The following is an 18977-nucleotide window of genomic DNA, read 5'->3' as shown; positions in this document are numbered from 1 at the left end:
CATACATCTCATTGACCCGTCTGACTGCGGCTGTCCTTGTTTGCTGAGGCATACCTCTATCTAGCAGCTGCACTGGCTCGGTAGCTGGCGACGGCTTGCTAAAGGCCTTGCTGGTGATTGATAGCACCCTGAAGGCGTAGCGGACACCTTTAGACAGATTGGTGATCGTATAGGTGGTCTGTTTCAGGCAAGAGGCGATGATGGTCCACTGGATCGACCCCAGGGCCTGCTGCTGAACAGCATACATCAGGGAGCTAGGATCTGGACAAATAAATCAATCCTTTCGTGTTAAGTTTTAAAGCTATAACCAAAAAAGGAAATCTGATTATTTATGGATCGAACTTTCCGATCCATTTTTCAATTACACCGCAAGGAGAGGAAACCGTGTTTGACAGTATGGAACAAGGACACTAAAATTTTAGGGCTTGGACAGTCAATGCAGCATTAAATCTGCGATTGTTTCCAACAACAACACTAAGACATAGAACGTCTGTTGGAAAGCAATAAATAAAATGTTACTGTATAACAGAGCTACAAAACTATATTCAACAGGTGCCCATACTTGGAAATGTGTAAAGGAAACTAGAGCAGGTTAGGTCAACCATTCGTGCTGTTATCCAACCAGCATCACTACACTGTTCTTCTATCAATATTTATGCAACATTCAGTATAACGAGAAGTTGCCAATAGAGAGTGACTCTTGAAAGTAAAGAGCACAAATGTATCTCTTTAATGGAATAGTTCACCCAAAAAGGACAATTATGTCAAGTTATAGTTGTTTAATTCAATCTGTTTGTCACACAAAGCATGATCATGAAGCAGCATCAAAATGTTTACTTTGCACTATATTCTATGTTGCTTTTGAATCATTTTTGAAAGTTTGTTTCTATTGTAACGGCATCGAAAACAGTTACCATTAAATGTTGTATATCCTTTAAAACTTCTCCATTGGTATCAAAACGTCTTGTAGGTTTAAAACGACAGAAAAGTCCTTTATGGGCAAACTAATCCTTTAATATCTCTATTTTTCTAAAACCACAATAAGATTAAGCAGAGAGCAAATAGAGACTTTTGTTTAAAAGTGAAGTGCAATATTTCTGCAGCACTAACGGCACAAACAAAGAATTGTAATTTAGAATAATAATTCTCCCGTCTCCCGTTGATCACAAAACAGGTAGCCCATCCCAATCTTACACTTTTGGTTGAAACTAATTAGGCTGCCCAAACAAACACATTGCAATTCTGTTGCCACAAGTGGTGCAGAAATCACACTTATTTTTGTTAAGCCTTGCTTCACCGATTTTGCTCTAAACCCCCCCAATAATCTAGATTTTGTCTTTAGAGTTTCTGAAGAGATCTCGAACTCAGATTTGCCAAGATACCAAAGTCTGCAATAAAAAGACAGACTTCAATGACAACTGAACATTTCTCATCAAATGATTTCACGACCAAATTATCCCAAATCATAGTATAGCTCTTCCATCCTGTGTGTCAAAAAGTCTCTATTTTTTCCCCTAAAGTATTTTAGGAAACATCTGAGACACAGTGGATATTTAGATGAATCTTAACTGAGAACAAACTTCCTTTGGGGAACTTCAAACCGTAAAATCAGACAAGTTACAGTACAAGAACAGTTTCTAAATTAAATAAATAACATGCATAATTATACCAATGGACGAATCCAGTCTTCTGGGTTTCTTCCAGCTTAGCGTGATAGTCTTGCCAGTGATGGACTCAATGACTGGGGCCCCATCTGGTGGGTCAGGAAGGATGTCTAAAACAGCAAAAGTGTCAAGTTAGAGTATTTATTTGGTGCCAGAGGAGTCTCTCGCTACTTCTCACACATGAATGCATATGCTTCAGCCTTAAAATAAATTGTAGTATTATTTCAAACAGTTTGAGATGTGGGTCGTAGTGTTATTTTAAACAGTCTGGGATATGGAAAAGATCATACATAAGCTGTGGTTATCTGATGCCAATCTGGCTGCTAACTTGGGAGTGTCTAACTAATCCTCTGAGTAACTCGCATCAGCAGGCACAGTAAATCCAAGTCCTACTGAAGTGCCTTGAAACGCGTTTTTGCACTGAACGCGTGTTGACGTAATTTGCACTGAAACAGGAAGACAGGGCGGGGCATTTCGAGCAACTCCTCTCCTTTTTTAAAATAGCCAATTGAGTTTCATTTATATAATAGCTCAGGCAGAGCCGTTGAGCTCAGTAAAGCCACATTTGGGATTTGATGAACTGCTCTGTGCTACCGTCACATTCACTAGATCAGAGCAGACTGTGTGAACTGTGATGGTTCATGTGACACTAACATGAAACCAAACGTCATTCACCCCAATGGAAAGCATATTTTCACAGTCTGAATCGTTCCCTATCCCCTATATTGAACTATGTGCTATTCACCATATAGAAAATAGCAATTGTGTGAACAAGTGACCAATTTTAGTTGCATTTAGTTTTAGTGGCGGGACACTTTAGATTCTAGAGAGAATTTGTTTGGACAGAAAATCAGATGAAAAGCTGAAGTGCAGAGTGATGTCATCAAAATCACTGATCCAATTGGCTTAAGTGAGAGACAGTAAGTTTTAAGTGCTTATATCTTCTAAATGCAAATTGTGTCATTGGTTTGGAGCGTATTAGCTTATAGATAACTAAGGCTAACATATTCATACTAAAAGCCAAAAAAAAAATTTTAAACATACCATTTGACCAATACATTTTGTGTGAATTGTTCATAAATTGATGTGAAAAATGTCTATTGGTAAGCTTCAGACCTTTTTAAGTTGCTCTTTTTCAAAATGTTCAATTTGTCATGCTTAGCTAGCAGAAGCCATGCAGATATTAAACTCACCAGTCACATAAAGATGGGCGTAGCATGTGGCCTTGCCCACCTTATTGGATATGACACACTTGTAAACTCCTCCGTGGGCATGACAAACAGAGCGGACCACCAGGCTGTGAACATCTCTGACTGCAGAGAAGACAACAAAATGAACAACGTTATATTCCTGTTATTCCCACCACTCACACAATCATTTCCATAGGGACTGCTTTCTGGAAAGGCTCAGTAGATTGTAAGAGAATTGAATTGTGGCATCAACTAACTTACACTGTGTCATTTTTCTGTCCTCTGTGCTATCAATTCTCTTGCCATTGTGAAACCAGATTATGGTCGGGTACGGCAAGCCAGCCACTTTGCACCTGAGCACAGCCTCTCTGCCCTCGACTACATCCAGATCATAGAGCGGCTTGACAAAATCAGGCATGGTGAAACGTTCCACCTCATTCTCAGGCACTTCGGGCTCCTCGGGAATGGAGGGCATTTTTTCCAGCTTTGCTCTGGTAAAGATAATCCAAAATTTATCATAAAAAGATTTAAAAAAATTATTTGAGGAACACTTCACCCAAATATGAAAATTGTCAACTTGAACCTGTCAAAGCACCATTTATATCCTTGCAAAAAGCAATCTATTGGTTTCAGAAGTCTCGGAATATGGTGCACAAGTCCTATGGATGACATTATATATGCTTTTATTATATTTATGGTGTATTTTGTCCTATTTGGAGCTCGACAGCCACAATGAACTGTCCTTATATGGAACGTTACAAGGACAAAATAACAGCTTAATGGTTTGGAACTACAAACCATTAAGTAAATAATGAGAGAATTTTCATTTTTGGGTGAAATAACCTTATAAAAACGTGTTCTGAGTAAAATATTAGTAAAAGGTCATACATTTGAGAGGATATTGCCGGTCTGGGCTCCTGCACATACAGCTCCGCTGCGCATTCTGCCTCCCCATATGAGTTATGCGCTACTACTGTATAGAGGCCCTCATCTTCATTACTAACATGAGAGATGATTAACGAGTGCCGTCCTCCTTCTTTCAAGATCCGAATGTCATCGCTTTCCTCCAGAGAATGATCTGTTGAAGACATGACACACAAATGACCCAACCATCTTGATGTTATTTGACAGGGACTGACACTGGGAGGCACTCAAGGGAATTAGACTCATACCAAAGTGGCTCCAGGTGACCCGAGGAGGTGGCGTCCCGCTGACCTTGCAGTCAAATCGAGCATTACGACCCTCGATAACTTCCAGTACATCCAGCTGGCGGGTGAAGAGGGGCTCTATGGATGCTATAACCTTTAGCTTGGCACTAGAGGTCAGCTCCTCTGTAAATTACATGATATATGAAATAAAACAGACAGGTTAGTAAGGGTCATGCAATTAGTACAGATCACGTCATGAAACCTTTTGCCAAAAGGGTCATACCTGTAATGCAATAGCTTTTTATTTTGGTGTTACTGTAAAGGGACAGTTCACTCAAAAAATCTGTCATTATTCACCCTCATGTGGTTTCAAACTTGTATGACTTTCTTTCTTCTATGGAACAAAAATGTCTCAGTGTTTATTTTTTCAATGCAATACTGGTTTTGGACCGCACTGACTTTCACTATATTGACAAAACCACTGAAACATTCTTCAAAATATCTTATTTTGTGTTCCGCAAAAGAAAGTCAGTCATACAAGTAAAATATACATTTTTGGGTGAACTGTACCTGGGAAATTGGGACAAAATATCTGTCATAAAAATGAAAATGGCTGCAATTAGGGAAGCCACTTTGGCTCTTTTTTGTGTACAACATAAATTACTTGCGCCTCAGATTGCGCAGATGAAATGCTGTCATGTTATCTTGTGTTTGGAGGCAGATGCCTGGCGTTTGGGAAGGCAACCGTGCAAGACAGTTCTGGGAGGTCATTATACCAAATCATTGTGATGATGACAGACATTGGGCTCGGGCATTTCAGAATGACCAAACCAACATTTGAGATGCACATCCTCTTTTGAGGCAAAGTCATGTGAGGTTTTTTTGTTGCACATTGACGGATTTATTCGGTAAGTGTCTTTCCATTGTAGTTCATGCACATTTTCTTATCGGATAATTTTTTTATCTGCCTCAAGTTCTTTATGCACATTTTTTAGAAATGTATGCGCATCTTGGCATTTCCATCTAGTGCGTTTTATGCCATATCCCATAATTTCACCAAAATATGTGGATGGAAACATAGCTAATGATGTGTCGATATCAAAGTGTATATAAAACCTATACCAAGCAGCTCACCTTTAGCTGTGCTCAGTTTGCAGGTGTACGTTCCACTGTCATCTTCATGTACAGAGTTAAGCAGCAGCCTGCACCTTTTCCCGTCAAAGTGCATCTTACAGTTCAACAGAGCTGGCTGGATGAGTTTCCCATCTGATAGCCAATCAACATCTGTGTCCTGCGGGCCGATCACATGACACTCGAACAGGGCAGTCTCTCCTGCCTTCACCATTACATCCCTCACTGGCCGAATGATGGCCAGGCCTGGCTCTACTGGACGAGCTGGAGTAAAAAAGATCAAGATCAACCAATGAGAAGTGTGGAAAAAAAACCTTTTGAGGAAATCCTGAGAAGCTTAAAGTGCACAGGGTCTTTGAGTGCGTTTAATCTGCTAGAGACGTAGCCTGTTAATAGCTTGTGTAGTACAGCAGAGCAGAAATATTAGATGAATACGCTAATACATCGTCTGTCAGCATAATCCGTTCACGGCTCAGTACGGATCAGCTCAAAATTATACCCAGAACTCAACATTGCCAGATATGAGACTCTGTTTTTTGGCTTTTTCAGACTTCTTAAAATGATCAGTATACCAAGACTAATGTATATTATAACAAGGTTGCATTAATCTGATCAAAAATACAATAAAAATAGTAATATTGTGTAATGTTATTAAAATAACCATTTTCTATTTGAATGTATTATTTCAGTGTTGGCAAAGCTACATTTTCAGCAGCCATTACTCTAGTCTTCAGTGTCACGTGATCCCTCAGAAATCATTCTAATATGCAGATTTTATTTAGATGAAAGTTTTAATATCTTTTTTTAACTATTGACCCCCAAACTTTTCAATGCTAGTTAGCTAAATTAACTGCAAATCTTGTTAATCATGCAAAGTTGCAAAAAATGCATTAAACAGCAAGACTGTTTAATTTTTTTATTTAGTGCATAGAACTCATTGTACAAGAATAAAGTTGTATAACAGCTGAAAAAAAAATATTCATATTAAAACAAGGCATGCAACAATCTCCTCTGCAATCATGAATGCACTTCCTATGTAAAAACTATTCACACCATGCAAAATGACCCAAAGGAGATTCATGTGTAATATGGCCAGACAATTACTGGCTGACGAAAACCTCACATTATGCATTCAAACACATTCACTGACTAACCATCAAACACTAAAATCATCTTGCTGCATTAATCATTTGGAAAATCCTATTTATTAAATATTAAAAAGGTGATAATTTGCATTGGGGAAGCTACTTTGCGAAGCTACAAACTACTCATAATGTAAAGTACCTCAACCAGTGATTTTCGGGGTAATGAATTATAAATGGCATACTTAGTTGTCTATGCATATTAAGCGGGGAAAGAAGAAAGCATTTAAAGAAAAACTGCACACATCATCTTTAAGAATGCAGAGATATCAACACTTGGTCTCCATGGTTTATCATGCTTATGATTCCCAAATGAACACAAACCATGCATGACTACTGCAGCACAAGCCCTTACCTTTCACCTCCAGTTTGCCCTCACACTGCTTAGTTCCATACTCGTTGATGATCTTGCAGGTGTAAACTCCAGTGTCTGACTTCTGTGCTGATTTAATTACCATCTCAAAGTTGCCCTCCTCTGTCTCATGGACGGTATGCCGTGGCCCTGTTTTGATGGTCACTCTGTCTCTCAGCCTGATACGAGGGAAAATAAAAGTTGTCATGTCAGTCCATCAAGAAATAAATGAACAAACAGTCCATACTGTTTAAATCTATATTATGAATTGTTTAGGTAACACTTTATTTCGATAGTCCACTTTAGACTTTCTACTAACTGTACGTAACTTTGCAACTACATGTCAACTAGCAGACATTAGAACCCTAGTAGTCTGTCTACTGACTATGAGTAACTTTACATGTCCACTTATTCTACAAACGCTAACCTAACAGTCTACTAATAGTCTAATGAGAGTTAATCGACATGTAGTTGCAAAGTCACTCATAGTTATTATTAGAATGTCTAAAGTGGACTATCGAAATAAAGTGTAATCATTGTTTAGTCTAAACAAATAAAGGTAAAGTTTTGAAGTGTGGAACGCACCAATAAAGCATGGGTTTAGGCTGTCCACTCACTCGAACAGACATGGTCACCTCTTGACCCTCTATAACTGTTTGCTCTCCAATAACATCCTGTTACGTTGGTAAACACACAGAGGCTCACTTTTCTTTTGGAAAGATTAACAAACTAAAAATATTAAATGGCAATGTGCAGTTAATGACAAATTTTACATGCATAAAAATATCCAGAAAATGAATCAGCTTCTGATATCATAGAAATATCCCAATCACTTTTGAGCATCTAAACGCCTTTTCCAGAATAAAGGCTTAAAAACAACATGGGTTTTACATGAAGTGCATGTACAAGCGGTGCATGTAAAAGTAAATTCTGACATAATATTTTTAAATCTCTGTCTCATTCTCTGATACCTGAAAGGCTGGAGGCTCCTTGAATCGAGTGTCCACGATCCTCCTAGGCTCAGGTCCCCTGTAGGAGGAGAAATCCATCCCCTCCTCAAGAGGACTGAGATACTCCTCATCAGATGTGATGGGACTGCTGACGTCCATGGGTACACCAAGGTTCCCACGCTGGTCCTGACTGGGCTCTGCGAGAAACACCAATGAGATTGGAATGGATTTTACAAGCAGTACTTTCAGATTTGCATTTGCAAATGTCCACACTTGGTAAGATTTTCAATTAATATAGTCAACATTTATCTCAATAACACCATGAAATAAATCAGCATAACAATATGTTTTTTTATTTGTTTGTTTTCTATTAAACATCACAGATGTGAAATTCACAGAGAATTACTTTTTGCCTTTGGCTCTGACAGAGAGGAATGGATTAGAAAGGTGAAGGGTAAAAGACATGGGCTGAATACAAACCAGCATCCCTGAAGAGAAAGGATACTGTAATCCCAAATCCAATTTCATAAAAGTTCAATGATAATGGGAATGCCAGTTTAAGGGGACAGATTACTTTTCAAAAACCATCACAAAAACAGAGGACGAAGAATATATACTCAGAAGAGTGTCCAACAACAAATTTGATATGCTATAGGACATTTTTAAAGGATTTTCTGTGGCATTCAGATGATCAGAAGAGATGAATTTAAAGCTTTATGCATTACACTCTACAATTTACAAAAGAAAAAATACAAATCAAACCTGTCAGACTGGCTTCTGGACAACAACAAATTTGAGTGATTGCTACAACCTTGCATTAATTTCTTTAAAATTCTAATTTAAAAATCATTTTAAATGGTTTGATTGTCAAATTTACACTTATGTTTAACTTTAATTAATCTAGACAGATCACATTAAAACAAAACACCTTATGAAAAACAAATATGCTCGTGTACACCTAAAAGTTAACAAAATGTTGACAAATATTTCAGATGATCATCTCTTTCAGAATTCACATTCTTTCTCTTACAGCAAAACTGACAAAAATTATTGATGACTTGTCTTGTATTTATACTACCTTCCAAGTAGGATATAGGTTCATAGCTATGATGTAAACTAAATGCTATTTTACCCTGTACTCCTTCTGTAAGTCCCATTTCAACTTCCTGTTTCAACAAACGGGAAAGAAAAAAGTGCTTGCCAAGCCATTTCATAGTGTCTTTAAGTTGCAACCATTCGATCTAAAACCTAAACTGCTGATATTGATTTACAAATGGACATACAGAAATAAGCTACAGTACGGAGAGTCATTCCTTAAGCGAGATACACGTGTAAACACTTGAAACCATTTGCCGAGAGAGGCCTGAAGTAAAGCTGTGCAGTGAGACTCGGCCATGCATGTACCAGAAGAAAAAATAGACACCGTGTCTCTTCTTACAACAGCTTAGAACATACGTATACATTACCATGAACTCGGGTATGATTCTAATTTCAAAGCGGTAACATTTTTAAGAACTCCAACGGCTTAAAGACAGTGATTCATTTCACTTTACTCTAAAGAAGTTTTTTTTTTTTAACTTTTAAACAAACAGGGTATTTAAAAGTAGCTTAAAAAATAGGAAAGGATGGTCAAACTCTGTAATATTGTACTATTCTCTGGAAATCCACCATACAAACTTTATTTTACAGTCCTGTTCCCCATGTACATACTAAGTACTTATTATAGATATTACAATAAATGGGTAAGAACTAGGTACTAACCCTGAACCTACCCCTAAACCTAACCTTAACCCATGTAGTCACATTATATTAACCAGTACTTTCTTAGGCAAGTAAAAATAAGTGCACGTACTGTAAAATAAAGTGCGACCCAAATTCTTGAACACAAACCTACCTGGCCCTGATCCTTCAGCCAGACCTCAGCCATGTACTAAGCCGACACCGAGGGCACCAGCGCATGTTCAGTCCTGACAGTATTTGTGTTAATATGTCAGCACCTTAGATTTGCACCTTAGTGAATGCCCTCAGATTTCAACTGGTAATCTGGTGTAGACACTATGCCTTCCGTACCCTCCCTTGCTCTTTCTCTCTGGCTCTCTCGCTTTCAAGAAGACACTACCTCTCACATTCACATCAGAGCAAACAGATGCAGATGTCCTCCCTTTTTTCCATTCAAGTCAAAGGAACTGCCATAAAATACTTCTCATAGCAACCATCCTATTTATATGCCTCTTACAAACTCTCTCACTTATGCTGTAGCTCAGCAAACCTATGGTTTCATGAACTATAAAGACAATTACTTTCATGCAAGTCTTTCATCTGTCGATAAAAGCGTCTTGATTTCTCAGGAACAACGGTCTAGCTGTCGTGTTATTGTGGAAAATTAAGGCCTACTTGGCTAATGGCAGGTTTAACAACAAGCTGTCAATGAAGTAATACAAGGATCCACTATATATGAGATTATTAAGAGATCGTTTCATGGAGGAAGGAGTGCTAAAAATACCCCTGGTATTCACCGCCCTAATAAGGTAAAGCTTCTCTTTCTCTTTCTAACCATTAGAACAAACAAGGGTGCACAAGAAGAATATTAGAATATGTACTCAGACATCTCCATCAGACAAATGTTATTTCTTTTTTGCAATTTCTGCAATGATCCCTGAATTACTTAAGAATTGAAACATGGTAAAATTTGTTAAATAAAACCTAATGTTAAACATTACCAAAAATAAGAAAAGAAATACACTAAATAAAATCACATAGAATAAGTTACTTTATCGTCCACAAAGTAGTACCGGTAATTTATCTTCGGCTTCACCATGCAATTTAAATAACACAACAACAACAACATAAAACAGCAAAAAAAGAAAATATAGAAAATATAAAAACAAATGTAAACATTAACCTTACTGTACACTTCAACATACACAAAGATAAATTCATTATCATATGTACATATAAAATAAAACACTAAAGAAATAATAATGATGATAATAATAATAATGCAATTACATGCTTTCTTTTTAACACCAGCAAATGAAAGCAACTTCCACTTGCCAAATTTGTTGTTAAACAAAGCAACTGAAGAAAGTGAGTAGTGACTATGACTAACAATTCCAATTTGTCCAGTCTCATCAACGTATGTGCTTCCATCTTTTTTTTTTACCACTCATTATGAAGCCAGCACGCAGTTAAACAATTCATATGTTCAATTTAACCTCTGGGTTGCTATGGTAACTATCCAGGCGGAACCATAGTGGGAGAACAAGGGAGATCTCAACGAGAGAAGGAGAAAGCAAAGAAGCACAAAGAAAATAATAGAGGAGGCAAAACAGAAGCACTGTGCAACCAAACAGAGTGATCAAAACAGAGCTGTCGGTGATGAAAATGTTTTATGGTTAATTTAATGATTATTTTGCTTTAAGGGTGATTTAAACACCAACAGAAAGATGCAAACCCTGCAGGGGTGATTTAAACACCAACACAAAGATGCAAACCCTGCAGGGCTGCATGTTGACGGAGTGACTCACGGCCTTTGATCCTACATGGATATCTGAAGGTACTGAAATTCGCTCCTCTAAAATCCCTTACGTTACCCTTTAAACTCCCACATACTCAACTCAGGCTGGAAACACAATATGCTCATCCTTGCTGCTCAAAAGTATATGCTCAAAACATTCAGTTGGAACCTTTCTCTGCATGGTTTAAAACCAAATATCTAGCTTAAGGCAAGTAATATGTTTAAAATGATCTGATGCTTCTGATTTGATACTAGACATAAAAATGAGGACACCTAATAGCTGTCTTCTAAAAAGATGAAGGGGCGTTCGTGCACACAGCGATGTGCTGTGACAAAGAAACCTGAATTCCTTTATTTTCCTTGAGATTTGCAGCGACATGAGTGACGGCAACCATTGGCGGTTGCCACAAACCTGAGCAGAATTCAGCTCTTTGCCAATAAAAACTAATGCGATGAACAATAGGAGTGATCTGTCACCTAATACAGCGGTTGAGTAGAAATGCCAAGAAACACCAGAGCAACATTCCACCAGTGTGAAGGAATAGCTTCACCGCATAACACTCACCTGATTTGATGAAAAGAGTAGCGCTGCTGGACATCTCGCCCACCTCGTTGGTAGCGGTAACTGTATATGTTCCTGAATCACCTGGCTTTGTCCATTTGATGAGCAACGAGTGCCTTTCTCCCTCTACCTTTACAACATGGGTTGGGCTGTTCTTGATCTCAATGTTGTCTCTCTTCCATGTAACTGTATATAAAATAAACGTCTTTGTTACCCCCGCAAAATAGTAAAGACTAGAAAGTACAGTCTTATTCCTGAGACTCCCTGGAATTAGCTCAAAAGAAGCTAGTTCAAGTGTTGCTGTCTGAACATAAAGAACTGATAGTACTGCTGAGCTGACAATTTGCATGCTGTTGCCTTTACAGATTGCACTTTTGAGTGAATGATTCAACAGGGTCAACAGGGACTACACCATGACTGCCTTCCTGAGATGCTCATGTATTGCAGTTTCAAGTCAGCAATGCAAGATGCTAAAGGTTCTGTTTGAAGTTATTACAGCAGCAATAAAGTACTTGCCTTCGGGGAGAGGGGTGCCACTGATGATGCATTTTAAAAGGACCTCTGTTCCAGTGGAGGCCACAGTGTCCTGAAGTGGAAACTCAAACACAGGAGCCTCTAAAGGATCCTCTCCTGCAGAAACATACGAGTCATCCGAAGATTCTGTAATAGCAAAAGAGATATGTTAGAACCAATAGATGTGATATCCCTCAAATGTAATATCCAACTTGGATATTACAAAGTCAAAGATTTGCACCCCACTGGATATCCCTTTACTTACCTAATTCAGGGGACATTGGTCTTTGTCTGCGTCCTCTTCCCCTGCTTCTTTGGGGTCTTTCCTCTTTACCAGTGCCACATTTCACAGCCTTTTCATTCTTTTCTGGAGGTGTATCCGTCTCCATTGGCTCCTCTTCGATAATAATTTTTGGTATGATGAGCTTTGGTGCCAATGGAATAGGAGTCACATCCAGCTCCATCTTTTCCTCAGATGAGGAAACTCTTGGAGGTTTAGGGGGAGCTTGGACAGGGCATTCTTGAATGGCTACAGTTTCTCCTTGCACCAGAGGACTTTCAGGCCTTCTTTCCAGTTTTCTCAGTGTGACCTCTATTGGTGTCTTCCTATGCATGGACTCATCGTCTGGTTGAGGAACTTCCTGAACACGAACAACACGTTTTACCAGTGGACTTGCAGGTCTTGGTTCCAATTTGCGTAATGTCATCTCCAAGACATTTCTGGATGGAGATTCAGCTCTTCCTCGAGAGCGCTCTTCAGCCATGGCAGTTATCTCTACAGTTGGAGACCTTCGAGGACTATCTCTGCTTGGGCTTGGGCCACGAAGTCTTGGAGATCTTTGTCCGGGTAAATCAGAAAGTGACATGGCCTCTGGAGGGGATGGTTCATGCCCAAATGTGCTTACCATCTTGGTAGATGGGACAAGCAGATCACTTTCAACTTTTTCCAGTGGTTGTTGTGCCAGCTGATCTTTTCGTCTGCGAGATGGTGATTTCGGAGGGGATCTTTCTTTGGCTTGCTCTCTCTCTCTCATCTCTTGCTCTCGCTGAGCACGCTCTCTATCCTGCAGCTTTTGAAGAACCTGAGGTGGGATGGGCTCTAACTTCCCTATAGGCTGCCTGCTCCTGTGAAAAGTAGAGAGCTGGTCTGTTGAGAAGGATTTCTTCATATGTGGTTTACCGACAAGTTTTTTGATGCGCTGGAGCTCCTCCGTAAACTTGTTCTCAATGTCCTGCACCTTCTGGGAGTAACGGGGTCTGTCCTCCAGGGAAGCAGCCCTCTGTTTGAACATAGTCCTTCTCTGGGCTGCATCTGCCTTCAGAGCCTCACGTAGGTCTTCTTTGGAGCTCTCCCTCGAGATCCCCAACCGGCTCCCTCCTTCATCAGAGTCAATAGACGAGGCTCTATTAAATCCAGCCCAAGAACGTCCGGATATAGATCCCTCTGGGTTATCAATACTTCTTCTGCGCTCTTCAAAGACTCGCACCTTCTCAAAGATCTTGGAGCTAGCTCTCGTCAGTTTTGGTGAGGGCCGAGGTGTAAGTTCCTTGCGTGAATACTCGCTGACGGGGGTTTGTGGTCTAGAGTCTTGAGCACTACTCTGAGACATGCCTGAGGATTTGGGTTGCTTAATCTTCTCCTCAAACTCTCCTGGTACTGTGTCTTGATATTCAGTTGGTACGACAACTTTCTTGCGTGGGGCTAGGGGTGTGGCAGGGGCCGAACCAGAACGGCTGAGCAAAGGAGAGGCAGTAGAGCGGCCAATTTTGGGGGAAGGGGGTGGTAGGACTTGAGGGGGAGATTCCCTCGAAACTTCTTCAGATGGGCTCCTAAAAGAAGGTGTTTGAGGGAAATGTTCTGTTAGAGTATGGGGTTATGCAAGGGGTGAGCCCAACTGTTTGGATGAGGACTTTGGAAGAGGGGCCAGAGAGGCTAATTTCTCTGATGTGGGATCTTAAATGGGACTGTCTACATGTGTTTGTACGCAAGTTAATTCAAGTCTACTTCTGTGAATGTCTTAAATTGAGAAATATTTTTTTTAATAAGAGTGATGTGAACCTTCATAATTTTCAAATTTCAGGAGAGATAAATAAAATCAAAAATGATTATGAGCTTCTGTTAATTGATAAACTGAAATATAAAAATAATGTGAGGGGATTCATGAGGGAGAGCATGAATAAAACATATTCCATTAATCTTGGAGTGACAGTCAAGACCAGATTTAAATGTAATATTACACTAGACTAAGAAATCTGAATTCTACCTTAAAACAAATTGTAATTTATTTGTTTTATAGTTTACTACACAACTGAATGTGCAAAAATAATGTAATATTAGCACATGGCAGATTAATTTATGCCTACTAGCCTATACCTTCCAAAATCACTGGGCTAGACCACCACATCACTGGATATCTACAGGAATAAGTCAAGTCACTTGCCAGTGCTAGAAAGGAAGAGGAAAACAAGAATTAGAGCGGGCACTTAACCATCAATGTTGAATGAACTATTAAACTTGATGTTGAATCATCAAGAATACTGCTAAAAGGGGTCTAATTCAAAATGGCTGTGCACTAGAAAATGTCTGAAGAGCAGTAAAACATAAAAATATTTCTTGTTTACACAGCACAGACCTAAACTGTAATAAACTTGCAGAGCTGATACAGTACTGTGAATCCAATCAGTGTAGCTTCCTTCCCATCCGGCAGTTTGACAAACTTAATCTTGTATTGTATATCCAGTGCACTATAATGTGTAAACATCTCCCATGCAGCATCAAAATCATGCGAAAACAAAGCACAAATTTGGTTAAAACAGAGGGATGATCCTTATAAAATGTGTGATGTTAGTAAAGTATGACAAAACCAGCAACTGGCAGTAGCAGTTCTAGAAGGTTCACTATACTATTCAAGATAAATATTTTTCTAAATGATCTAAATGATAAATAAATGATCTACACATGAATATACAGTCTGTTGTATTTTTTGGCTTTACATGAGGGAATAATACTCAACACATCACAGTGTTTTAGACTGCACTTTATTTGAGATCATTACCATTGAAACACTGATATTTAAAGTTTGCAAAAAATGACCATTTTTTTGTACAGAGCATCTCAATCTGAGAGTTCTTACAAGATCTGCGCCCTCCTATCTTTGCGAGTCACTCAAGGCATCATGTGCATGCATGCAAGAATTCATGCTATGCAGTTCACCGAAAACAGCATGCACAAAAAACCAGGGGGAAACCGAAGGGGTCGATGATACCTAACACAAAAGTGATGCAAGCATGTTTAATGCAAACTTAGTTCAGCTTAAATTTTGCATCGACAGCTGTGCGAGTAGAAAACTAAAAGAATTTGTATATGGATAATGGGGGTCAAAGGAAAGTATGAACTAAATGAAAATAAATCTAGATGAAGAATGAAAAGGCAATAACGGTGTGTGAGGGAGGTGCTGTATTATGCTTAACTAAATTCAAACTATTTTTGTCTCAACCTGTAACCTCTCAATATTTTTGAGCTACACATTATTAGTAGACAGAAATTCAATGTTCTTTAAAAGAGTAATGCTAGGTATAACTTTGTCAGCTTAAACAATTTTACCATTACTTTTATTATGATGCAAAGTAAAATGGTAATGTTTTAGTGACATTGAAACAGAATGAGTGTACAGGCAATGGAAGATGCATCACCTTAAGCTTACTCAGCAATTACTATTTTGGATTTTAAATGCTTTGTCTTCAGATTTAACGGTTTGGCCTACAGCAGCACTTCTACAGAAAGTCTATTTTTAAACTCCTTTAGCAGCTCCCGAAAAATCTTGACCTGCACAAAAGGTCATTGTGCTCTCAGCATCTCAGTTTGTACATGATGTGACACAGATCTGTTGGCTGCTTTAAAGGCCAGGTCATTACCTGACAGTGCCCTGCGCCTGCCCTCACTTAGACAGAGCCATACCTTTCTTTAAGGTTAGGCACAAAAAGGGACAGCCCATCATTACCAATATATCTCTGTTTAACACATTCATGATACAAATGAGCAGCAAATCAAAAGCAGAACCAAACAACAGGGTGGAAAACAGAAACTAATGTATAACAGCGGGTTTGAAAATATGCAGAGCTTGGTATTGCTCAATGCCAAACAGAGTGGGATGAAATTTGAAAATTTGGTTTATAATAGACTAATAAAACTAACATTTGCAGGAGAGTTTGAGTTATGTTTGGTGTTAAGAGTGTTACAGTCAACCCTGGCTCAAACATGGGTAAAGAAGAGTGCTTCGGAGGGATGAATGACACCGAAGATACAATAAGTCGCCCTCTTTTCTTTTTTAACAATACCTACACTTACACATTATAGCCAGCACCTAAAATAAAACTCGTCAAACATCAAATGTGAGTAGATACTGGCTTTTGTCCAATAACTAACAACACAGAACACGGTTTAAGTTTAATTGTAAGAATGAAATAAGTGACACAAGCAATTCAAATCCAAGACATACAACCAACTACATAGGAAAACACCCGTCACGGCTCACACATCTTCAACTTTTACAACCAGAAGTCTATCTAGAATTACTTATCTTTTTTTTTTAAATCCAGAATGTTGAATATTCCTTGCATTAAGCCACCAAAATTATGACTCCAGATTGACTCATCTGGAGTAATAAATCATCTGTGCTGTTTGTCACCAATATGCAGTGGAAAAAACAGCACAAAAAAATTCAGCAACAGTTTTGTAAAATAATAATTTAATAAAAACTAATCAGGAATATTTTGAACCCTTGTCAAACCACCACAGCAAAAAAAAAAAAAGAAGACTTGATCATGAAATCAAATCTCTGAGATTAGCATCATTTAAAAGTTATATCTGACTACTATATGACAATATGTCATGAAATGAATATGAGCATCGACTGAATTTGTTTAGTGCCATTTTAATAAAGCTCTCCAAAAATGAAATGCATGTATAAAAAAAAACTTTTGCTGTGCTGCCACTTGCAAATGAGTCACATATAACTGTAAGGCTTTTGGCAGCTCACACAGCCCTTACACTCTGTGGGCTGAGCTGAACCTCATCCAAACACAGAGAGCCCACTCACTGTATCTTCTGTCATTCCTGTGGTGATGTAAGCTGCCTCATGGGGCCACCAAAACGCACGGCTCAGATACCAAGAGAGACAGAACCTGGGTCTCGTTCTCAGTCCCCTCCCATCTTTAGCACTTACAGGGGACACCATGTTAGAGCAAGGGTCTCTTGTGACTGTGGTGGGGTTTGTGGTTGTTTATCTATTGATGAGGGATCTTTTTATATCTGTTTTTTGGTCTGCTTATTGTGGGCTGTGGCTAATTGCGATTTATTTTAGCTTGGGAAGGTTTACTTACAGGGGTACAGAAAAAGTCCTTCCTCTATAAAGACTGAACGTGCTACCATAGTAATCGCTAGCTAAAGACACACTTTCCTCAGACCCCCAACCCGGTCGGGATAGATTGGCGCGTGACGCTCGAATCAGAGGCTCGACCCCTAGGTGCCTGATCTGGGTGCCCGTCGGCTCCCGGCTGTTGGCTTGCCTGGCTGATTGCGGCCCCGGAGCTCTTGATCCCAGGGCGAGAGCTTCTCTCTCCAACACTGTGGTCTCACCGGCGGCCCAGCGATCGCTCGCATCCGGGGCGACGTCCATCATTCTCTCACCTGCGGGAGAGCCAAAATGGGAACAAAGAGTAAATTAAATTTAAGGCAGGATGCTCGACGTACTAGCGGTCACAAGTCATTGGTGTATTCATCCACATAACCAAAAAATGCAAACAGAAATTATTCTTTCAATTACACTTTTTTTCCCGTTTGCTAACATTTTCTTTAAACTACATAAAATGCACCAAAAAGCAAATATATTTATTAAACTGGTCATATCATGAGAAAAACATGAGAAAGTTCCTTGATCTTTAGATATTGTATAGTTTATTGTACAAAAAAAAAACTCTACAACTATAAAAACCAAAATGTGCGTTGCAAACTAAAAATACCATTTATCAAAACAAAGCTGCAAAAATTTGCATTTTAAAATTCTGCAATTTCGGATTTAAAAAAACAAAACTGTTTAAATCTATATTAGACTCGACACACAGCAAACTCATGTGCGAACGATTTTTCTCTTTTCACATGCAAAGTGGGCATTTACATAAAAGTCTTAAAAGAACAGTAGCATAAAAAAAATAATTCTAATTATAAGAGAGAGTGCAGAATGGTTGTGAAAAGGAAAATTATGACCATTTTAATTACTAACATTATAACTGGACCTCAGACCTACAACCTCAGAATGAGAGATATAGCGAGAGATTAATAGAACGATAGAATGATAGATAAAACACTAGCTAGAATGAAAGATAGAACACTAGATAGATAGAATGCTAGATATAGGCCAATAGAATGCTATAAAGAACGAGAAAACGGCAGACAGAACGATGGAAAATATAAGTGAGTTACATGAGCATGCATTCAGAGGTGTGACGAATAAAGCCCAGGTGATGCCTTTCAGCCGCAAGCTGTGTTGAAGCAAAGTCCTAGCTGATGCCTTCAGAGCCCGTGTAATTCACAGTGACTGAATGGATTAGACTGCAGTCAGGAAGCATCCATCAAAATCAATGACAATGGGCCTCCGCCCACCTCTCTACGCCTACCATAACAGATCAAATCAATCACTTATCCCACTACGGAAATCATACGCTCCACCAAATCCTGACACATTTATTCCTCCAGTATCTCTTTGTTGGTAAAATTGTTGACTTTCATTTTGTAAAAAGTCTTTGGATC

The 18977-nt window shown here is 38.9% G+C and overlaps 1 protein-coding gene across 2 annotated transcripts in view; it reads right to left on the bottom strand.

The window, feature by feature from the left end:
- Positions 1-18977, bottom strand: part of spegb (striated muscle enriched protein kinase b) — a 79864-nt gene that overhangs the window by 22647 nt on the left and 38240 nt on the right. For both annotated transcript variants that reach the window (XM_079619550.1, XM_079619551.1), the window contains exons 3-16: positions 17738-17858; positions 12435-13999; positions 12173-12316; positions 11660-11842; positions 7599-7774; positions 7213-7301; positions 6631-6806; positions 5137-5397; positions 4027-4185; positions 3743-3932; positions 3116-3345; positions 2858-2977; positions 1670-1774; positions 55-261 (exon numbers count right to left, since the gene is read on the bottom strand). In XM_079619550.1, coding sequence (XP_079475676.1) covers positions 55-261; positions 1670-1774; positions 2858-2977; positions 3116-3345; positions 3743-3932; positions 4027-4185; positions 5137-5397; positions 6631-6806; positions 7213-7301; positions 7599-7774; positions 11660-11842; positions 12173-12316; positions 12435-13999; positions 17738-17858 — 3726 coding nt within the window. The remainder of the gene's footprint in view (positions 1-54; positions 262-1669; positions 1775-2857; positions 2978-3115; positions 3346-3742; positions 3933-4026; positions 4186-5136; positions 5398-6630; positions 6807-7212; positions 7302-7598; positions 7775-11659; positions 11843-12172; positions 12317-12434; positions 14000-17737; positions 17859-18977) is intronic.

The sequence above is a fragment of the Phoxinus phoxinus genome, assembly GCF_949152265.1.
Source record: "Phoxinus phoxinus genome assembly, chromosome: 7".
NCBI classification, from domain to species: domain Eukaryota; kingdom Metazoa; phylum Chordata; class Actinopteri; order Cypriniformes; family Leuciscidae; genus Phoxinus; species Phoxinus phoxinus.
This window is presented reverse-complemented; position numbering and strand designations above follow the sequence as displayed.